Consider the following 24769-nt stretch of genomic DNA (forward strand, 5'->3'; position numbering starts at 1 on the left):
GGTTTCCCTTGATCCCTAACATTACATGTTCAAATCAGAGACCAAATAGATAAACAAAAAGGTCATAATGCAGGTCATAAGGTATAAACTAAACAAGATATCTAACTAGAATATTGTAAGGTGCAGCATTCAACAGCTTTGGTCTTTTAAGGACTGCTTACCTCATCAAGGGCAACAAGTGTGCATCTTTACATAAAGGGTAGGTACTTCCAGCGTTTAGCTGTTCACACACAAGGAGCAAGTCGCCACCAATTACAATTTTTTTTACCAAGAATGCATTCATCCTGGGCTCAGGCACAGGCCAATAGGTCAATTTTCATTTATCGTAGCCCGAATGAAATACGGGCAAGATAAAATATTGCTTTCTGACAAACTATTAAGCTTGCATTACCATCTTTAGGGCATCAACATTTATGCCTGGAATGTTACATTTGAAGAACTGACAAACCAGTGTCTGCACACCTCAGTAAAGGAACTGGAAGCTAGTGTAAGGATACATGTTTGGGATCCCAACTAAATCACCTGGGTCAGCTCCAATCCCGTCCCATTATTGTTTATTCTGTGTTCTAGCTTAGTTATTTATGATTCTGAGGAGAGGTACATGTATTCATGTTATGACTTAAGTTCCACAGGTTAGGGCTTGTCCCAAGTAAGTGGTTTGATTTCTTCATGTCCATCAGTTGTAGAAGGTACTGGGGTCGGGATTTATTCCGTCTATATTATGACCCAGGTACCAAGTTCCCATAGGTCGGACAGGTCCAGGAAGCAACAGTGGCAACAAGTATACAGATCTTCATTATCAGCAAGAGGGTATCTAATTCAAAGTGGGTTTGTTTGTTTGTTTGTTTGTTTATGTTTTACGGCCCATCGACAACTAGGGTCATTTAGGGCCAAACAATATACTATCAATTTTTATTTTTCAAGTTAAAATCAGATCAAATTTGTCATTTTTAAAAGCTTTCGTATTGTATATTAAGATCATTATGATCAAAGTGGGTATCTGGTTAATAGAGGGTATCTAATTCAAAGTGGGTATCTCGTTCAGTGGGTATTTGGTTCGCAGTTGGTATCTCATCAATTTAAAAGTTATCTCCCTTCCTGGTTTCACCCCATTGTTCCTGCATTTATAAAATTTTAATTCTCACCATTTGAGAATACTTCCCACTAGATAGGGTTCACATCTGTTATACGGTTACAGAAGTGAAGTTGAGATGGCCAAATCAAACTATAGCTAGTTTGGCCCTGTCCCACTGAAATGTTACCAGTCAAAGGTAAAATTTTGTCCCATGATCTTGAGAAAACACTGCAGTGCACCTTAAGTTCACACTAGTCTTGAGCCAAAATGAATTTAGGAATATTTCGGAACTTGTCAGAAAAAAACATTATTATTGACGAGAAAAACATTCTTATCCCACAGTCTGTCATCAATTCATGGTTATTCATGAACTAATTTTTGTATAGAAAAGCATTAACAAAAGTTTAATCATGACAAATTTATTGAATTTTGAACCAATCACATTTAAGAAGTGAGCTGGCCAGGGTAATGATAAAGGTGAAATTACCCATAAAACCAAGTACACTTGTTTACAAACATATTTTTGAAAAAAAAAACTTCATGAAAGGTTGTGATCAAAAAATAATATATAAACATTTATTAAAAGCTGCCTGTCGGAAAAATTATACAAGATTTACACCACAAAACATTTTTTACACCCTTTCAAACTTGACCTTGGAAGTATGAAGTTGATAAAGTTGATAAAGATTCCTATATTTACTTCTTGTATTCATCTTATTTTCTAATCAATTTCTCACAACAAAATGAATTAAAAGAAACATAAATATTGCAACCTGACTGAAGATGGAATGAAATCTGAATAACTCACATTCCTGACCATGTTATAGCACTTCACCTTCAAATCCTTGTATAAAAGTACAAAATACACTTAAAATCATCAATATACTGGTAGTTACTGTACACAACTAAAATCTTTACAGGTGAATCACGGGAAATTATATTACTTAAATTTACTACTTTGACTGTACCAGGTAATTAAGGCATCCCAAATTTTGTGCATAGACTTACTTGACACCCTTTCATGTGACAAATTAACTCATCCTTCATAAACAATACATGTCTGTAAGGCACATGTTACGTATAATGTATATCTGTCTTTTGTCTAATTCAGGCTTAAGTTTTTTGGATTCATCCCTTTTTCAAATGTTTCCTTAGACTACATCAAAACCTACCTACCAGTAGATCATCATACAACCTTGTAAAAAACACAAATTATAAACATGTTATATCCAATTTGCAAAAGACCACTGAATCTGATGAAAATTCAAGTTTTAAAACTTGAAAACACAAAATGTATTATCTTCATATATAAATGTTGAGCTATAGATATGTAAATTAAATGATACTGTATCATGTAAGTATGACAACTTGACTAGAAGGCAAGCATATTACTTTTATAGATCCTCCTGCGAGTTTTTGAACACATATTCTGAAAGCATCTCAAAAACAAAACACTGCTTCAGAAAAAACTAGATTTATATAACAAACCTATGTCTGAAAACCTATATGATTACTTTCAAACAACATCCAAAACATATTTTATATTCTACTAGGTTTAATTTGATAATTGTATATCTGAATTTGGGACAAGTCAGAATTATACTCAAGACAAGCACATATAATCCTTCAAAACAGGAAGGTTGGCAAGCATGAAATATTGACAATTAAAGTTCAAAAATAAAAACTTCACCATTAAAATGCTTACTGCATGCTTTATTTTAATTTATCAATACCAAAGATTTTATCCAAATCTTTACTATACTTAACTACTTTTTAATAGAAATGAACTGATTGACAAATGATTGAAGGCACAAAATCCCTTGTGATGGCAGTAAATAGTCTTGGAACACATGTTATTTTACAGATAAGCACTAATAAATCTGCAATAAGAAAATGATGATGATGATGAATATAGAGGATATCTAACAGTGTTTTCAGTAATACCAAATATATTTCACGAGTGGGGCTAATATTTTGATATTTTCCACGAGTGCGCAGCACAAGTGAAAAATATCAAAATATTAGCCACACGAGTGAAATATATTTTGTATTACTGAAGACACTGTTAGATATTCTGTTTATTACATTTTTTATCAACGAAAAACCTACCCTGTATGCTAACTAGGCCTACAACGAAAGTTTGCATACAAAAAAATGTAGTTCCCCCTGTCCAGGTGCTGACATATATGTCGGGCTTTCTGATTGGTCAATTATTGTGGTATTTTCTAATCATTAATTTGATTGGTCAAATCAGCAAAAGTGATACTAGTGAAAAATATCACTTTTATAGAATGAATAATTTTTGATATTTCACTGGTAAAAATGTAATAAAATGCTTTATCTAGATCTGTGACCTGAAAAAATGCCGGATGTAACTATAGCTATATATAGTTCAGTATGAAGTATAATGCCAATTGCAAGCAAACAATAACTGCAGGTGTGGCATTTACAAGCAAGCAAATTAAATAATTGATATAGAGGTAAACCGAAGACAAAAATCTACGAAGTCATAAATGAAAAGGTAAATAGATAATGAATAAGTTAAGGTAACATTTAAGTACATTGTAAATGAGTATTTTATGGTAAATAAATGTCACAAAAAACCTGATATCAATTTTGGTTTGGGATAAACATATTCAGTGTTAGTTCAACATATAAATTGATACAATTGTAATTAGTTGCTGTTTCCCTATTTGATTTTATCAATCTGGTCTGGGTTCACTAAACAGAAAAAAAAGTCTAATTCTGTATTTTAAATTTCATTGTTGCTTACACTGCAAATGATTTGATGACTTTAAAAAAAAAATTCTTCCCTTTATAAACGAACATTAAGCTATTAAATCATATAATCAAAAGTTCCAGTATAGACTTTTTAAAATCTGATAGCAGCTTGATACACCTAAGATACAATTAAACTTGCAGGGTGGGTGGTTGGGTGGCACAGTGGAAACACACTTGCCTTACAGGTAGCCAGCCGGGTTTTGATTCCCTGAACGGACATGAAAAGGTTAGTATAGAACAAACATATTATTATAACATTTGTTACACATATCAGAAGTAAAGTGTTGATAAATCTTTTGGCACAAATTTATTGAGTACAACATGTATAACTGGTCTATTAAGTAAAATCCATGGCATTACATCACATGGCCAACCCCTGAGAGAGGAAAATCAAACATGAGATTCCTCTATACTACGTAAAGTTCATACTGACACTTCTCTAGCACTACTGGTATATTCTTAGATCAGAAGTTCTTCCGTGTTGGACAGGTCCAGATAAAACCTGGAAAATATTCATCGTAAGAAGAGACTACACAGAACACCGGTAAACAAGTGACCTCAGCTGTCGATGTTAACCAACACATCAGTCTACAGAAAATGTGGTACCGAAATGTTTATACATATCATCATAACAACAAAATATCTAAATTTGCTGTTAAATCTAGCTGGTCACAGAAAAAGTGGTATATGCAATATAATGTGACAACAGAAAATGTGGTAAAAGTCCTCAGATTTGCCCTCCATCTCACCTCAGATCAACAATGCAACAAAATATCTGTATCTGTTAAATCTGGTCACAGAAAATGTGATAAATTTGTCCTCAGATCAATGCTACCAAACAGATCTAAATTTCCAATCACACGTGACAACAGAAAAATGTGGTATGTCTTCAGATTTACCCTCCATTTGACCACAGAAAGTGTGGTGAATTTCTTCCGATCGACGACACAACAAAATATCTGTAAATTTGCCTCAATCTGACCACAGAAAGGGTGGTAAAAATCCTCAAATTGATGTTAACACAATATATAATGCTCATCCTCATTTCTTACCACTAAAAGTATGGTCATGTCCTTAGAGCAATGTAACCACACAATAGCCAGTATTTACTCCTACATCTGACCACAGTTAATGTGGTAAATGTCCTCAGATCAATGTTATGACAAAATGTCTAGATTTGTCCTCAGATCTGTCCATGTAAAACCTGGTAGTATCAGCACTATTGTTAATGTGTCCACACAGCACTGGGTAACTATACTACGCAATGTCAGATTGTTACCATCCACTCTCAAAGTCATAAAATCCTTGTTTCTTTTTACAACGGCATCCGTCTCAAACAGTCAAAATCCGTGTATCTTTTTACATCGGCATCCGTCTCAAACAATCAAAATCCTCGTATCTTTTTACATCGGCATCCGTCTCAAACAGTCAAAATCCTTGTTTCTTTTTACATCGGCATCCGTCTCAAACAATCAAAATCCTTGTTTCTTTTTACATCGGCATCCGTCTCAAGCAGTCTAAATCCTTGTTTCTTTTTACATCGGCATCCGTCTCAGTCAAAATCCTTGTTCTGTATACATGGGTCAATGGCCACTGTCAAATCTGTATACACAACACATCACTAAACATGCTCACAGATCTGGTTCAGCTGATGTCGTTTTGTTTCCTTGTGAAAGTTTCTGTGAATAAAAGAAAACACAGAAAATTAAACTTTATATTTTCACAAGATTTATTTGAAGCAAATACAAAACTACCCAATTCTATCAATACTTACTGATGATTAAGAGAACAAAATGAGAATGGCACCTTTGTAAGATTAGCATTTGACAATAAATTAAAGATGCACTTATAAATCCCCATCCTATCAATCTCAAATTATTGCATATTTATCACTTTTACTCAAAATGTCCACTACAGCAACTGACCTTTAAAGAAATTAGAAGGTTCACATATTCAATGACTCAATTTTTACACGCGGTAATTTATTATTAATACAGACAAGTTGTAAGAAATGTGTAAGCTTTAGACCTTACCAACTAGAGTCTTGAAGCTGTTGAATCTTTTAGTGACATTCTCTTCACTTTCTTTCCGTTTACGCATCTCCTCCTTATGATCTTTGTCCATTTTTTCCATGGCATCTGCAAAAATAAAATTTGCCAGTTAGCAAGTTTTTCCTTTCATTTCTTCATTCTTTTCTTGAAAAAGAACATGTTTCCAGGTAAAAAGGGGATTATTCCAGTTATATTTAAATCTGCATTGTGAGTGGGATGTTGTATGCTACATTTAAGTTAAATACAAAATGTACAAGGCCCAGGCATACTAAAATTTATCATGAAAACACTTGTTATACTAATACTTAGTTTGAAAAACTGACAACCAATATAGCTTAATAGTAGCCTTTTTATTTTTCCTGAATCCCCCATATTTGAAATACGGGTATTTGGAGACTAATGGACCTTGGTACACAAATCTTCATTATGATCTTTTTATTTTATATATTTTCAGGTATTTTATAAGAAATAGCAGTGAACTTTGGTGAAACAGAAGTTTGTGGCAGTACAGTACACAGTTTGATAGTGTGGTTCGTTTCTGCAGGATTTTATGTCCAGTGATATATGGGGACCTGGTGTGGGTACATATCTAACCTAATACTTACGTCTTGTTTCTTGGAGAGTGTCTCGGAACCATTCCACAGCCTTTCTCTGCATCATCTGCCCCATGATGAACATCTGATAGGCATCTGTTAATATTAAACAAATCTATTTATAAATCACTTTTTTTTAAGAATTTGCTTAAAGTTTATGAAATTAGCAATAAATCTTTAGATCGGAATGAAATATTAAAAGAAAACAACAGGAGTTTGTTAATTCTAAATCTTATCAGTCCCTTTATCCAGTCATGAAGTCCTATGGCAAACTGGTTTGAATAGCAGGTACAAAGCTGATCTAATCAAGGTGCTACAAAGTCAATTATCATGCATTTTACACAATGGTGAAATGTTTCAAAAAACAATACTCATACTTTTTTATATTTCTGTGAAAATGCAGAAATGATCAAAGAGAAAACATGATATACATGTACACCAGGTATGTAATAAAATATCTTACCCGCTTCATTGTGTATCTTGTCCCCAAGCGAAACCCAAAAGCTCTCTTGTACACTGGGCGAGAATTTGTCATGACTTCCAGAAATGTTGGTGACTGGATTAGATGGAGCAGCTGAAGATGATTGTTGCTGTCCAGAGGCACTGTTCAATTTCGTCTTTGAAGTTCCGTGAGGGTTCGAAGTATTATGCAGTCCAGTAGTATTGCTTGGTCTACGTGTACTCTGCTGTAAAGTATTACGAGGACCTAAACCTTCATTATTATCACTATGCAGACCCAACATGCTCTGTATTGAAGTACCATGAGAGTTTGAATTATTGTGTGGTCCTACGACATTCCTGTACTGCTGTGAAGTCCCTGCAGGTCCTAACATACTGTGTGGTGCCGTGGTATTATTACACTGTGGGCCCAACATACTCTGTGAACCAAAATTATTATTTTGGAAAGGCATAGGAGCATGTGCACCCATTTTATTGAAAGGTCCAACATTAACCCTAGATCCAAAATTATTGGATGTTGCTGTATCTACACTAAGTCCATTGTTTATCAGACATCCCATATAACCAACTTGTTTTGAGAAACCTTGTGGTTCTGCACTAGTATAGTTCTCATTCATTCCATGCCTAGAACTTGTGTTGGTCTGATACTGACTGGCACCACTATGACTGGTCACTTGACCGACAGAGTAAGGACTGGATTGAAGCGTGTTGTTTGTCTGTGATAGTTCACAGTCGACATTTCCCAGCGTTCTACTCTGCACAGTGGACACGGAGGATAGCTGTCCTTGTTTCCAAGAGGACTGAGAACATGCTGTTGGCATCATATCGCTGCTGGACCAGGTCTGCGGTGGGATGATCGGCTCTGTAAGTACATGGCTTCCCCGCCTTGTCCTGTCTGTTACGCTACTGGATCCCTGGTACATTTGACTCATTGACTGGTTATTTACCCTTGAGTCAGGAAGTGAAACTTGACTTACACATGGGTTTTCAAAGAGCATTTTACTAATCATGCTAGAGTTCTTCATTCTATCCTGACCATACTGCGCCCTTTGATTTTCCATCACATTTTTGGAAAGTCTTTGAGGAAGAGCTGATTGTGGGGGATCATTATTTGTGCACGATTGAGTTGAAGATTTTTTCAGAGATTCAGCTGACTGCTGCAAATATTGCGACAACTGTTTATTTCCGAGATGCTGAAACTAGTCGATGATGTTGTAGGAAGTTGCCCAATGCCAGCTAATGGAGCAACTGATTTCATTCCGTTTTGCTGCAAAGGTTGCTCACCGACTTGTGTGGTACATTCCGTCAATGACTGCTGCACGGAGCCTTGTGACCAAGCATCCACTGACAAAACATTGTCCGTTCCCTTTCTTGGTGGTTGAGATGCATCAACTCCTTGAATATTTGATAGGTATTCTCCCACTGCTAGAGATTTTGATATTGAATCCTCAATCATCTGGGTTGTTGGGGGACAATTTTCTTGTGGTGTAGGTAATGCTGAAGATGAAGACTGGGCAATACCAGAAGGGAGATTTGTTATCAAAGATGTCTCAACAGAAGATAATCCACTTAATGCTGGTTGCTGTACTTTCTGAGCCTCAGGAAATGGACGCGATTCCACACAGGATGTGGTTTCAGCTGTTGACGGAGTGGTACGAGGACTGATAGTCATGTGCGTTTCGTCAGTTGGTGAGGAAACTGTCTGACAAGCAGAACCCTCCCTAAAGGACCTGAAAAAAGATAAAAATAATATATAATGTAGATACATATTATACAGGTAACTATTATCTCAAATCACAACCTATCACCACAATGATTTATATATATATTGCTGTTTGTATGGCAGAATTTTGTACAATATATTTACACACTATACATATACATAATGTAACCAATTTACCGGTTTTTCAACTATTTAAATAGCCCCATTCATGTAACATTTTTATGTTATCTATGATTGTAAGAGTAATTTCAATTATAGATGTGGTCCCTTTAGTATCGATAAGACATGTTCTGAGATTTTTTTTTTTTTTTACCTGAATAAACTTCTTTCAAGTTTAAAGATGATGATGAGAAGCACCCTGGCACAAGTGTCAGAGCTGCTACATTGGTTGGTACAGAACTCGAAGGTGGTGCGGACCAGTTTCTCCATATCAAACTGCTTGTGCTGCACACTCCCACATAGATGCTCAATGAACTCACGTGGTGACATAGTCTTCAAACATTCCTTGCACTCAATGCACCGCATCATGTTTTTGGGAGTCAGATGCTTTGGTGAGAAATTCCCGAAGCTAGTAAACTCACTGCCATCTGTGAAGAATTTGTCATGTTTAAGTGGAATTTGCATTGAACTACTCCCTAATGCACTTAGCAAATCTAGGCTTTTATCTATTTTTGCCACAAATTCTTGCTGTTCTGCATTCAATTTTCCTGAGTTCACTATAAGATTGATATGAGTCGCAGTATAAGAATCACTGATGGTGTAAGCATCACTCCCTGAAGCAGGTGTAGAAACGTTGGGTACTTTAGTTCCAGCATCAACTGCACAAGGCGGCACAGCATTCAATGAGATATTTGGTCCCTGGCATGATCTTAATAAACTTTGGTTACTTTCCCCTCCTACAGATTGTGATCTCATGATCGATGGTTTTGACGATTCGTGATTTTGTAAAGTCAGGTGATCTGCTGATGAAGACCGAGTAATTGCTGCTCCACGTATTGGTTGTGAATGTGGAATGTGCTTTGTAATACAGGAATCTTCTATTGACACAGGTTCTTGTTTAATAGATACTGGAAATGTAGCAATCTCAAAAGCTGACTTTTTCTCTGATGACTGAGTCACAAATTCATTCGATGGAGCAGCATGTTCCTTTCCTTTCTGACTATCTGCATCAGAACTCGGCCTTACACCAGAAAGAGAAGCAAGTATGTTAGCCTTCTGTTCCAGTTGCTCTTCCCCAGAACTACAACCATGATCTTGGCTTGTTTTCCTCATTTGATCTGCATCTGCTTCCTTTCCTTTAGTTGGATTTTTGTCCCTTTCCTGATCTTCATTGTTCTCCTTTCCTGGATCTATAATTTGTCTTATCTCTGCTTCTTTATCTAAATTTGTGTTCTTTTCTTGATGTGAATCTTCTTTATCTAAATTTGTGTCCTTTTCTTGATGTGAATCAATCTCTTTTTCTTGAAAAGGAACCGTCTCCTTCTCTTCCACTGAATTCACTTCCTTTTCTTGATCTGGGGCAATCTCTTCTCCTTCATTGATAGGAGAACTACAGTTCTCCTCTGGGAGACTTACATCCTCTTGCATATCATCTTCCTGTGAGTTGCTTACATATGGTGTAGGTGGCATTGGTGTCCAGGGACACTCAATGTCTCCTTCATTGTATGTAATCAGCCGTATATCATCCTTATCAACAAAATCATTCATGTTGGTGTCCATCATCTCATCTTGGCTTGATTCGTAGTCATCAGTTAATGTTGATGTTGTGTGCTGTTCAGATTGCTGTTCTTTCTGCTTCTGATCATGATTATTAGGATTTTTCTCGTGTTTTGATTTTGGCAATTTAAAACATTCTGTCTCATTCTTTGCAGTGTCACCAGCTGCTGTATCTACCAAAGGAACAGATGTATAATTAAGGTCAATTACAAGTCTGTCACTTCCATCATCTTCACTTTCACTTGCATTATCAATAACACCGAGAGTTTCCTGTCTGTCACACAAATCTGAAGACATGTTTTTTGAAGAATCACATTCCAAGTTCTTAGATACGAGTGATTGGATCTCAAGCGATTGTTCACTTTTTAACTTTGACATGTTGGATGATGTTTCTGTTTCATTATCATCGTCACTGAGCAAAGTGTCACTTTTATTGAAAGACGGGGACGTCATACAAGAAGACAAAGAAAAAGATGTGCCTGCCGAACCAGATTCGTCCATATGTCGACCAGATGAATTAATAGACAGATCACTTTCATAATGTATGGACAGGTCTTTCTCCAATGGACCAGAGGACAGAATATCAGATTCTGTTGTCGGGCAGCTTGAAGTTGACGATGACACTTTTTCCATTTCTGAATCAACTGTATCACAAATTTTATTTGAATTTTCAGAGACTGCAGATGATTTACTGATGTTCATAATTTCTTCCTCTGGACATGTATTTCCTTTTTCTGACGATAAAACTTCCTCACCATAACATATTTTTGCTTTTTTGCATAAAACTTTGTTCAATTTGTCTTCAATTTTTCTCTTGCTGTGATGGTTTTTCTCTCGCTCTATATTTGACTTGGTAGGGGATCTTTTGGAATGTTTACTGTCCGGGGTTCTTTTTACAGAAAGCTTACTAGATTTTTGCTGTGGTTGATCCTCTGAACTGTCTTTAAAAAGATCAAACAGGCTCATTCTATCACTTTTTGACACTGAATCCTTATCAGAATGAACAGCACTGGGCACTGAACTTTCAACTTCGGCTCTTTCCAAAGGATGACTTTCAGTTGTTTTAGTTTTATCTCTTTTCACTTCTGAAGGAACTTTTTTAACAGATACAACCGGCACCATATCAGATGATTGATCATGATGTCTCATTGAATTTAATTCCTTCCCTGTTCCTTCTTTTTTATCAGATCCTCCTAATTTGTTTTTCTTTCCTCCTGAAACTTGAACATGCTTGGTGTGCATTTTTTTCACACTTAATTTATTTTTTGCAGCACCATGCACTTTTTCTTTCTCTATTGGTTTTCCAGAGATATCTACTTTTCCTTTTGGATTTAAAATTGTCTTTTTGTTATGACATTTGACCTTTACTTTGTGTCTCTCATGGCTCTTAACAGAAGATTTGGACAGATTTTTATCCACTGTGGACGAACTTTGTTCAACATTTTCCTTCCCTGACGTGGTTTTGGAGATTTGATTTTCTTCTTTCTCACAAATTTTTACAGTTTTTGATGTTTTTTTACCATCCTCCTTTCCACAAATCCCATCCTCATGAAACAATCCGCTTACATCAACAGCTTTATCTACAACACTGTTTCGTGGAGGCGATATTGATCCGGACATTCGTTTATGCCTCTTTTTGTGAACCAAGTGTGGCAATGAATCATCTCTTTCTGATAATAAAAAGTTAAGTGAAGCATCATGGTCAACATCAAAACTTGTCACCTCTGAAATTGTCTTAGATGACACCATCATGGAATTTTTCGGAGATGTCTCTGTTACATGACCTGATGAATGTCTATGTTTCTTTTTTTTATTTTGTTGTTTTTTGTCCAAACTAGTCCCTGAACTGAGTGGTTTCTTGGAAAGCTGGAGAGGAACACTTCCTACTGAATGTCTGTGGTGTTGTTTTTTGGATGATTCCTTGGTTCCATTTACAGATGACACATTCTTTGAACTTCCTGAATTGGCTCCATTTACACACACATTCTTTGATGGAATTTTTGGAATTTTTGGAAGAATTCTTTTGGCTTCAAAATTTGAAGACATACCAGAGGAAGTCAAACCTTTTACAGTTGTGTCAGTCGATTTGTTCACAGAAGAAATGTTACTGCACTCTCGGACACCTGTTTTCAATGATAACTTAGGTTTGGTATGAACTACTGGTAAATTTTCACATTTCGAAGTTGGCTTACTGGACTGGGGTCCTTTTGAAACTGATTTTGTATTTGATGTCAAAACTCTGTCCATTGAAACAGACTTCAAAACAGAGGTACATGTAGTAGAACTAACGGAAACCATAGCATTTTCACATCCTGTCTTTTCTTTTTTCTTTTCTTCTTCTTTTTTCTGTTTGGAAAGTTCACTTGTAAAATTCAGTTCACTTGTCATTATTTTTTCCTTGGATTTTGATCGCTCAGTTTCAGCCCCTAGCCTTTCCATTGTTGAATGTTCACTAGTAGAATCAGCAGTCCTTTTGCAGCTTTTTGAGGAATGGGTTGAATGAATCCTGTCAGAATCTGATTTTCCAGATGACATTACTTTCCTATCTTTTGATGATTCTCTGTATCTGTGGGAGTCCGCAGATCTAGAGCTTTCCCTAGAAGAAGGGCTTTTCCTGCCTCCATGTGACCGACTTTCAAAGTTGTCTTTTACAGAGCTCTCTGTCAAATTCAAGCGACGTTTTTTTTCATGACGGTCAACTGTGACGTCACATGGACGCTTTCCTTGCATTTTGTTGTATGTATACTGTCCTCTTTTGTTCCAATAGCCTCGGCCTCTATCCTGTCGTCCTTTCTCTTCCCCGCGATAACGACCACGTGAATACCCTCGTGACAGCCTCCAATTGCCATACCCTCCTGATCTATCTACTTTCCTGTAATGATAATCATCGATTTTTGATTCCCTGGTGTGATTGTAGTCAAATCTGGTCCAGCTAGATTCTGGGTAATCATACACATCCAGCGGCCGTTCTGGTCTGTCTCGGTATAATTCTTGTGCCCGATACCTCTGATCAGGTGTCATACCATGTTGGAAATCTGTAATTAAAAGTAAAGAAGCTTATAATACGTATACTAGAATAAAAACTAGAAATATGTTGGTGCCATATGAATGTCCCCATTCTCCCACTTTATTTCGACCCCTACTAATTATATATACATTTATATATATATAATGACCAAAATAATCTTTCTGAAAACTAGGTAGTTTGGCTGCTGACAGAAGGACATACTGTACGCAATCTGGGTAAAACAGTATATACCCTACTTGCTCAGGGGAGTAAAAATGATGTCAGTTTAAACATTCTAAACAAGAATATATTACACAGGTAACATTCGTATCAATACAATAAAATCTTACTACGTACTGTGCTAAAGACACACGAAAAGACTCGGATTCTTAATGAGTGTTCATGTAATATTTAATTCTGAATTCATTATTGAAGGAGATCAATCTTTCAAATAGTAAAATTTTCAATATAATTGATAATTTGGTTTAGTTAATTTTGTTTGAACGTCATATTTGCAGCCAGGGTCATTTAAGAAAGTGCCTGGTTTTGGTGGTGGAGGAAAGCCGCAGTACCCGGAGAAAAACCACCGACCTACGGTCAGTACCAGACAATTATCCAATGTGAACTCGCAACCCAGAGGTGGAGGGCTAGTGATAAAGTGTCTGGACACCTTAACCACTCGGCCACCACTGCCCCAACTGATAAATTACAATCAGCTGAAGAGGTCACATCTGTAACTCAGTGTTCAGCACAATCAATGATTCAATTCCTAATTCAGATTACGAATTTGACTGGTTGAGGTTTGAGGATCTACAGCATTACTTCTTCTATTGTCCAAATTACAACCATATAAGGCACTCTTATACATGACATATTTATACAAGTTGGTTTTATAAATATTAACTTATTAACATGTGGTAACTATGAACTTTCACTTGATCGTAATAAATTTGTATTAAGTAATGTAGAAAGATTTATAACTAATTCGAGAAGGTTTTAATTCTCTTTTATTTCTCTTTGAATCAATTAATTATATAATATTTCATTAATATGTATGTATATCATTATAATTGTTCAATAAAATACTGTTCTTTCTCACCGTCAGGTAGGTGAAGCGCTTTTGCTTTACAAAGTCTTGTATAATTATCTATTTTCTATATATATATATATAATGCATATAAATAAAAATATTTCCTGAACTTTTGATACTTTTTAACTATAAATTATTCCATTAAACTATGAATGACTACTTAAATTATTACAATGATGTGTGTATGAGTGTATGTGCAAATGTTACAAATAACCCTAATTATATAGTTCTATTGTTCAATTTGTCTAGAAAAATTCTATCAATATTATTTTATCAAAATGTCATTTATGTGGGAGAAGACTGATATAGGCAAAGCCTGTTGTCAAATCCCTTTGTACTATAATATCTTGTATAATAAAATTTGTTGAAATGAAAAATAAGTGTTCAGTACCTAGGACTCATCCAATCAATTAAGTTACATTGGGTTTTCAAATTGGTTGTACCTGTAAAATGTCCCGTTATCTGTTTACTCAATTCACACATGACATGGCTGAACTTACATCAAATTCATCAGTAGCAGTGATTTGTTATCTACATTATTTTCTAAAATATATAAACATAATAAACCCATTCCTGCTAGTGATATAAACATTGTAGACAAAATCCTGCTATCACACATCATTTTATTAGGAACATATTATACATAAATATCCACCTGTGGTGATCATGAGAGTAATTAGACTTCATATTAATTGTATACACATGTGATTTAGCACTACTGCATGATTGTTATATCAATGAGCCAAATCCAAAGTTGTTGAAAGCAAATCAAGGACTTTTTTCACCAAGGTAGATTTAAATTCACAAATCCTGTGAGAACTGGTGTTGAAAACCTAAACTGATCATATATAAGCCAAATTAAAACTGATTTGCCATGTAACAAATATTCATATGTGTTGCTTGTCTAAATTTCCTTTTTAGAAACAGAATTAAGATTTAACAAAGTAAAAACAGAACAAAACATCATTACTGGGACATTATGAAATGCAATACATGACAAATAACAGATAAAATACCAATCAAAAGGAGACAAACCAGGTCTAGTCATTGAATAGTTCACCATATCTGCAGGTTTCTTGGCTGTATCACTGTTGTTTTTCTTCACCACTTCCTAACTGTATTGTTTCTATACTAAGTGTAAAATGTGAGGTTATGGGGATATTTATAGCGATATCTTAATCATTAGATCAGTTAATTCTTCTGCAGACATTATGATAAGTTTTAAGTTAATAGAGGCCTTATGCCAAACAATAGTCCAGGTGAACAAGATAAGCTTCACTGTGGACAGACAGGTTCCTGGCCTGACAGGGTGAGGTATTAACTGTCAATTAGGCTAATTGTGTCACAGCCCTATGTAAACACAAGCACCCTGTCATCAAAGGATTAAATCTATGTTCAATATAGTTAATTAACGCATACTGCTGTCAATAAACTGTGATGTAATCACTATTGGCAAAATTCACCTGTGGTTTAGCCATATCCACTAGCCAATGTAATTGAATTTTTAAATTATGGGATATTGATCTTGTTTATAATAATTGTAAACAGTTCTGCAATCTAGTTGATATTGGAGACCTGACATACATATCACTTAAGGGTGAATGTGGTATTATACAAGCTAAAGGAAGACTGAAATTAATATTCATCAGAAATATACAGGTAGCTATATACTGGTAGGTGTTCCAGTTAAATTACTGAATTGATAAATTAATCAACATCATGCATATAATGCATCGCAGAATTTATCTATGGTAGGTACGTTTCCACTTTTTGTTTGTAACATGGTTGTGGAATTATCTTCGTTAATGAGTAATACCAATTATAACATGTAATTATTACAGAGGAATTTGTCCCAAGTTTTTGGCTACATACAGGCACAAAGATAATGTGATGTCGGGAATAAAACAAAATCTGATACCCTCACAGTCTGGATACTGTACATGTAATACAAACAATGGAGTCATCTTGCACTTTTTTTAATTAAACCTGAAGTTTAGGATACTGTCAATATACCTTTTCATGGCAAATATAATTAACTTAACTATAATCAGATGAAAATAGCCATTTAACAAAATTGAGCCTTCTTTAAACAAAGAGGTCATCAATTAACCTTTTCTGACATACACAGTGAATGTACCTACTCAACAAGCCAGGTGCCCAGACAGCTATCAAATGTCCCAACAAACCTGACAGCCTAGCTAAAACAGGACTCTCACGTCATTATTGCACTCTTAACACTGAACATGTAAAACTAGTGCATCATTATATAAGATTTTGATTATTTATTTTACCCAATTTCTTCAACAAAATAACTCTTCAGTAAAGAATCAACAGGAGTCAATGAAAAACCTCAACCAAATATACCGGCCACATGTACAGTAGACAGGAAACTAATTATAACAGCAATACCAAAATCTAGCGACAACCCGAGAGGATGAAAGGATGACTAGAGGAGGCGATAGGATGTTGCAAAACATGTATAATGGGATTTAATCCTGTTATATAACAAGTTTTCTGCCACAATATACTTATGAACTATATACTCTCGTAAATTTTAATGTACCGTAAGTGATGGGAATCACTTTGAAAGTCATGTTCATCAAAATTCATAAAATAAATGATCAAAAACATAAATATCCCAATATCTATAAAAAAAAAAACATGGGTACAAACAAGGGGCACAACGGACCTGTATTGTTCACCTGATATATGGACCTGTACTGATTCTAAGTCTTTTTAATTATTTTTCAGTCAGAAGTCAATTGAGTATTTAAACAAGTTTGACCCTAAGGTAATTTTGTTTTTTTGGCAAATGAACTTTTTCAGATGTCTTCACAGCAACCTACGGTACCTTCAAAATCTTTTGGCTTGAGGTCTTCTGAAGAAATGTTTTTAAAAAGAAATTGTTGATGCTAGATGGACAGCATGTATATTCTACATCACATACAAATGTACAAAACAAGATTGATTATCTGACCTTCAGAAGGTGATCTAAATATGTGATGGACTAAAATACCCAACCATGTTTAGAAATATTTTTAGAACATATTTGAACTTTATTAAGTTAAATTGATGTAAATATATTCATTTATAATTACATTTTAGTTATAGGGAGGTACTTTTATTCTCAAACACACAGTCAGTTATAAGGGCTTGTCATTCTCAAAATCAAGACAGGCTGAAGTTAATAGGCAAATACTTTAATTTAAACATATTTACATGTTATTTGCTTTTTGAGTAAAGACATTGTGTGTGCGGGGCCGCGGTGGCCGAGTGGTGAAGGTGTCTCGACACTTTAACACTAGCCCTCCACCTCTGGGTTGCGAGTTCGAAACCTACGTGGGGCAGTTGCCAGGTACTGACCGTAGGCCGGTGGTTTTTCTCCGGGTACTCCGGCTTTCCTCCACCTTTAAAACCTGGCACGTCCTTAAATGACCCTGGCTGTTAATAGGACGTTAAACAAAAACAAACAAACCAAACATTGTGTGTGCAAATTGAACGTGTATTTATATAATTGTTACTGTGTGGTATTGGAGAATAATCTGATGTAATGGATCAGACTAAACACTTCATGTCATTATTCACCAAGAAATGACTTGGTTGCCAGATTGTTCTATATAAATTGTGAGGGTATCTTGAATAACAGTGTGTGTGTTGCTTATCTATGTGTTAATCATTTCATATAAAATGAATTGCCTCCTATTTTCATAAAATTGATGTTGTAATAGGATTAACTTAATTTAACATGTAAACAACCTATGAACTACATGTACTATTATATAATATCTGTCAATCTCTGTAAATGCCTTTGTGTTCTGTTCATCCAAACCGGTTAACAGTTAAGACTTATATAGGCTCAACCTGATGTCCTATCCTTTTTTACAATAGTTTGTCAATAAAATGTGTTGAGATGAAATGTTGACCTGACATGTTGATACAGAGGGAAAGTAACTTCTGAAATGTTACATCAGCCTTGGTAGAATTAAGCCACAAGCTGATGAAACCTCCTGGTATGAGTCTCTTCTTCCTAAATACCAGCATGATTCTTCAGTGTTATTATACCGTATTTATTCTAATGAACGCCCCCACCCTAATAAACGCCCCCTTTTTTTTGGAAAGAAAAATTCCTCAATTCGAGAAAAAGAACTTACCGTGGCACAGTTATATATCCATCCACGTGTGTCCAGAGGTAATTATTTAAAGGATATCCAACATAAAACTAACACAAAAATTTCACGCCCCCGGGGCGTTTATTAGAAGAAATACGGTATGTATAATAATTATTTCACACAACTACCATGATACAAAAGTTCCTCAACTTATCCACTCTGGTGCTCGCCCATGTTTTTTTTCAGTCCATGGGAATTGTTATCTGATGAACAGTCAAGGGAATTGTAAATGATGTCACATTAACAGTTCCAGCTTTTATTCGGTCTTCCATTAATATTGGATAACAATATTAACCAATTGCTCACACCTCCATTCTCTAGCATCTGATCTTGCCTCTCTGTCTCTCACTTCCAGAGCACACACCTACATCTTCCATCCTCAGCCTGATGGTATCTTCTAGAAGAACAGACCTAGATTCCTGCTGGTATATATATATCCCCTCTTTCAATCTCTGTCTCAGACTGTCTTTGAGTTTTACTAAAATTAGGTTTTACTTGAAATGCAAATTATCTGACTGAACTTTCTATTGGCTGACTACATTATATAAGTGGACTTATCTTCCTGAGATAGACAGTCCATTGTCCACTACTCTGTCCAGAGTTTCCCAGGCTAATCCATACCCTCAATCATATTTAATGATGCTAATCTCCCTTCTTATTTCATTCAGCCTCTAGCACCCTGTTCTTAACATTCTGTCTTCCATTCTATTTCTTGTATCTTTAAATATCTCAAATACTGTCCTGGTGTCCTCACATTTCCCCATTTCATACTGTCATAGGTCCTTGTAAAAGGCTACCACCTTCACTCTCCTTGTCCTCTTCCACACTCTTGATAGCTCTCTCACAAAACTTTCCTAAGTATATGATACAATTTGATTGTTCAAATAAAAGTTACGAGGTGGAGTTAAGTATAAAACTGTGTTAATATTTGCCTAGAGTAATTTCTATGGTCAGTTTTAAAACATACAAATTCCTATTTCTAAAAGTGTTTATACTCCTATTACTTAAAATAACAGCCTGAATGACCACCTGTCAGCTGAAGGCTAATCATGTTTACCTGGCTGTCTAATAAGACACCAAAGCTTCTACATTGAATGATCTTGATTGGTTCTATGTCAAACTGATCTTTATTGGTTCTATGTCAGACTGATCTTTATTGGTTCTACGTCAGACTGATCTTTATTGGTTCTACGTCAGACTGATCTTTATTGGTTTTATGTCAGACTGATCTTTATTGGTTCTATGTAAGATTGATCTTTATTGGTTCTATGTAAGACTGATCTTTATTGGTTCTATGTCAGACTGATCTTTATTGGTTCTATGTCAGACTGATCTTTATTGGTTCTATGTCAGACTGATCTTTATTGGTTCTATGTAAGACTGATCTTTATTGGTTCTATGTAAGACTGATCTTTATTGGTTCTATGTCAGACTGATCTGTATTAGTTCTATGTCAGACTGATCTTTATTGGTTCTATGTCAGACTGATCTTTATTGGTTTTATGTAAGATTGATCTTTATTGGTTCTATGTAAGACTGATCTTTATTGGTTCTATGTCAGACTGATCTTTATTGGTTCTATGTCAGACTGATCTTTATTGGGTCTATGAAAGACAGATCCTTATTGGTTTTATGTAAGATTGATCTTTATTGGGTCTATGTCAGACTGATCTTTATTGGTTCTATGTCAGACTGATCTTTTTTTGTTCTATGTCAGACTGATCTTTATTGGTTCTATGTCAGACTGATCTTTATTGGTTCTATGTCAGACTGATCTTTATTGGTTCTATGTCAGACTGATCTTTATTGGTTCTATGTCAGACTGATCTTTATTGGTTCTATGTCAGACTGATCTTTATTGGTTCTATGTCAGACTGATCTTTATTGGTTCTATGTCAGACTGATCTTTATTGGTTCTACGTCAGACTGATCTTTATTGGTTCTATGTCAGACTGATCTTTTTTTGTTCTATGTCAGACTGATCTTTATTGGTTCTATGTAAGACTGATCTTTATTGGTTCTATGTCAGACTGATCTTTATTGGTTCTATGTCAGACGGATCTTTATTGGTTCTACGTCAGATTGATCTTGATTGGTTCTATGTCAGACTGATCTTTATTACAGATCTTTATTGGTTCTATGTCAGACTGATCTTTATTGGGCCTATATAAGACTGATATTTATTGGTTCTATGTCAGACTGATCTTTATTGGTTCTATGTAACATTGATGTTGATTGGTTCTATGTCAGGCTGATCTTCTCTCTACTTTTCCCTTCTTTTCCTCAAGGACAAGTGGAACCTACTTGTGAAGTTTTCAAGAAATACCAATAAAAAACTTCAATTCTTAAAATACAAGATGGCAACCTGTTAACGTTTGAGGAATATCCTTCCTTTCACTTTTCAATAAATAGAGATAACAAACATCAATATCCAAGATGGCCACCTTTTTTTCTGATCAAAAATCTAATTGAATTGGTACAATTAATTAGGGACGATGAGGAACCTACACATAAAGTTTGAGAAAAGTCCCTCCAGAACTTTTCAAGGTGACAACAGATGGAGGGCCGACAGGCGGACAACAGATGGACGACATACCATCGCAATTTGATTAGCCAACCATAATATGGTGATAATGGTGGGTAAAATACATATGACTTGCATTATAACTGAACATCAAACTAATTCAATGTCTCATGATCAAATATAAAAAAACATAAATTCCATAATCAAATGTAAAATATTCCCACCAATTTCCTACACTTGAGATTTCACTATTTATCAAAATTACCATCTTTTTTTATAATTCATTTCTTATTTTGAAATCTTATTGTACAAAACATGTATAATGACATAACACAGAGACAGTATTACAAATTAATGTTCATATTTCTTGGCATAGCCGTATAATATTCTTTTGGCGGCTGGCCCCGGATATGACACAACAGTTGGCGTTACTGGTCAAGATGAAGTATGTGATTGGTCAATGTAGGGTAAATGCAAACTGCGGATATACAGTTAAAAACGAAACCAAGTAAAGATTGAATGCAAGCTGAATAAATGGTGTATTTTTCAAATGGCACATTATTAAAATTATATTCCTGATTCAAATGCAGTCTTATTATCACCAAAAATGTTTCAAACTGATTTGTTATTATTGCTGAAACGCATTAGTTTGTTATTTCACCAGCAGTTTTACATTATAACCACCAGTATTAAAATGCCATTAATCTTTTTTGAAGATATTTCTTGTTACAATTGTATTCTCATATATATTAACCTACATACACACATATATCCTCACATACAACATTTTTAAACTTATTTATTGTATCAATATTCATATATGCATTTATTGTTTCATTGACATCCATACACACTAATATATCCACTCACACTGAAACATTACATATTTAAGAGAAGAGAAGGGAAGGGAGGGAGGGGGGGGGGGGGGGGGGGGGGGGAGAGAAAATAAGGATATAAATTCTCATTGCCACCAAATTGTAAGGGTGTAGAATGTATACTTATAGACTCCATGAAGAAGCTTTTCAAACATTTAAAAGTGAGTCTTGATGCAAAAAAAAGATTAATCCAAAACATGGTAAATTTTGAAAAAAAAAAAAAATTCCACATTACTTTGCTGTAACATTACACCTAGACCCCTGATATCTATATACATGTATACCAAACAGGAATGGTGTGGGGTGTTGATAACTTATATGTATATATAAACTTTAAACAACCCCAAAATAATAAAAACTCAAAACATAAACATTGAAAGTTTTGGGGTAGAATGCCAACGCCAGTGTTGACAAAACTAAATCACATGTATCCTGAGCTGAAAACGTATGAACACTAGCCATTTGCAAATACAAAGTACTGCCGGAAGTGAGAAGAAAACAGAAACACTGTAATATGTTTGATAGATAACAAATTGTTTCAATTAGACTATAAATAGATTTCTATATCAATTGGAGAACAAAATGAATAATGTTTAAGCTCCAATTTAAGGTTGTATAATCTAAATTTAGAGTTAATCTTTATAACTACAATGTCAATACAATGTATAATTTAGAGTTAATCTTTATAACTACAATGTCAATACAATGTGGTGGGATTGGAATAACACATTCCTTTTCGAGAAACTCAGCTAACGCAAATATTTAACTGCTAATTATAAATAATGATGAGTGTGTTGAGGTACTTGTCTATATATGCTATCTAATGATTTCTGATGATTTTTTAGCAACGGATCTATACAGACCAAAATGAAACATAATCTATTTGTACTGAAATTAAACATGATCACTGCAGTTCCATATAACTGTCTGATATTCCTGCCAATTGGCATTTGTCATTGACATGTATTAGAGTCAAACATTTAAGTGGGAGGCAACAACATAGTTTTTTTTCGTAAGGGTTAATGTGCAAGTTATAATGCCAATGAAAATGCTAGTTACAAGCGAGATGAATTATTTTGAACTGACATCTCAAATAGCGGAATTGTTTTCAATTTTCCACTGTAAATGGATAACTTTTATATTCAGCAGAGATCCCCACTGTTACATCACATTAACACAATTGAAATAATATACATCTAATTATGTTTTGCATGTCCCGCTAATTAGTGTTTAAGCTGATATGTCTTCTATGAGATACATCAATTTTGATTTTTGTTGATGTGCATGTCACCAACAGATATGCAACCCCATCATTTCTTTTCACCAATTTCGTAACAAGAGGCCCATTACTGTGGAGAAGGTTGACCGACTTGAATGGGGCAAGACTTGCATCCCCTTGTATTAGGTTGTGCGGCGACGCACTCAGAGGGAGCGCAAAACATGAATATTAATATTGCGAGGGATACGAGCATGAACTTTCCCAATCCGATCTCAGAGAGAGATATTGATAGCTAATTTATTTTTAATTAATTTTTGAATGTTCAGCAATAACTAATTGGATTTTCAGAGCCAACTTTTTGCTGAACTTAAACATCTTACTCTCTGTTTGAGATAAGTAGAATCTAACAATGAGTCTGTTCAGTGTTTGTTTTTGTTAAACGTCCTATTAACAGCCAGGGTCATTTAAGGACGTGCCAGGTTTGGGAGGTGGAGGAAAGCTGGAGTACCCCGAGAAAAACCACCGGCCTACAGTCAGTACCTGGCAACTGCCCCACGTAGGTTTCGAACTCGCAACCCAGAGGTGGAGGGCTAGTGGTAAATTTAACGTATTCAGTGGACAAGGACATATCAACCCGAGTGTGAAAGTTTGGCCAGTCATGATGCTTGCCAAGTGCTGGCCAGGCAAACTCTTACACAAGGGTGGTTAAGATACCCTTGTTCACGGAAAAGACCCATGTTTGATTATATTTTTCAAATACTTACATATGCATGGGGATGTAAGTTTTTCATCACGCTGTCTACAATGCTCCCTGGAATGTGTGTCAAATTGACCTTATCTTTTTAAACATGGTTTCTCAATGTAAAATGAGTTCATTAATGTGAGCAGCATCATATAGTGGGTACCCTTTGTGAACCCTTGTGTGTGACATTGATTACCTTTTCCCTAACAATGGCTGGATAACCCTGTTAACTATGTGAGAAATATGTATGTATCATTCAATAAGATTTTTGAACAGATGAATATATCTAAAACAATTGGATCATAATTGTAACTTTCAGTAGAATTTTAATGCACAGTCTACCCTCGTTATACCGCCACCTTTTGTTCTTGTTGTAATTGGCGGTACAAAGAGGGTGGCGGTAGTATCGAATTTGACAAAAACAAAAATGTAGGAATCCAATGTCTTCTACTGTGATCAAATCAGAAAACACAAACATTTCAATTTCAGGTACTGAACAGTAAAAGTGTCTAAACATGGTTATTGTTTTTGTAGTTTGGTAAAAAAAAATCACTGATATGCTTTTGTCGCATATTGTCTGTGATAATTTCCGATAATTTTTTTGAAATCATTCTGCAAGAGACTATTTCTAATTTTGTTGTTTTGTCCGATGTTTCTAGAAATCGCATAACCGTTTCTATAGCGGCTTTTGCCTCTGTTTCGCTCGGAATATGTTATGGTTCGTCATCGTCATCGTTAGTGTTAA

General features: G+C 35.2%; 2 protein-coding genes across 6 annotated transcripts in view; both read right to left on the minus strand.

The window, feature by feature from the left end:
- Positions 1 to 3818: 3818 nt before the first annotated feature.
- On the minus strand, positions 3819 to 8141 carry LOC117332750 (probable cyclin-dependent serine/threonine-protein kinase DDB_G0292550). The gene is made up of 4 exons (XM_033891780.1): positions 6964 to 8141; positions 6513 to 6596; positions 5890 to 5994; positions 3819 to 5535 (listed from the first exon to the last, which is right to left on the minus strand). Exons 1-4 carry the CDS (start codon positions 8018 to 8020, stop codon positions 5501 to 5503), a joined length of 1281 nt encoding a protein of 426 aa, XP_033747671.1. The 5' UTR covers positions 8021 to 8141; the 3' UTR covers positions 3819 to 5500.
- The window catches only part of LOC117332719, a 36952-nt gene continuing 20257 nt past the window's right edge, over positions 8075 to 24769 (minus strand). For 4 of the 5 annotated variants that reach the window (XM_033891754.1, XM_033891738.1, XM_033891746.1 and 1 more), the window contains 2 exons: positions 8996 to 13433; positions 8075 to 8689 (listed from right to left, as the gene is read on the minus strand). In XM_033891754.1, the coding sequence (XP_033747645.1) occupies positions 8098 to 8689; positions 8996 to 13433 (5030 nt within the window). In that variant the 3' untranslated portion in view covers positions 8075 to 8097. Of the gene's footprint in view, positions 8690 to 8995; positions 13434 to 15530; positions 15719 to 24769 lie in introns of those variants that run through there. The other variant, XM_033891762.1, reaches the window with a different exon arrangement.

This window comes from Pecten maximus, chromosome 1, assembly GCF_902652985.1.
Source record: "Pecten maximus chromosome 1, xPecMax1.1, whole genome shotgun sequence".
Classification (NCBI taxonomy): Eukaryota; Metazoa; Mollusca; class Bivalvia; order Pectinida; family Pectinidae; genus Pecten; species Pecten maximus.

What these genes read in the sequence shown, in the direction of transcription:
- LOC117332750 (XM_033891780.1), bottom strand. Translation starts at nt 8,020, where the DNA reads ATGGAAAATCAAAGGGCGCAGTATGGTCAGGATAGAATGAAGAACTCT. An exon ending in CACTCTCCAAGAAACAAGAC is followed by an intron (nt 5,995 to 6,512) that starts GTAAGTATTAGG and finishes TTATTTTTGCAG; the next exon opens with ATGCCATGGAAAAAATGGAC. An exon ending in CAGCTTCAAGACTCTAGTTG is followed by an intron (nt 5,536 to 5,889) that starts GTAAGGTCTAAA and finishes TTTTATTCACAG; the next exon opens with AAACTTTCACAAGGAAACAA.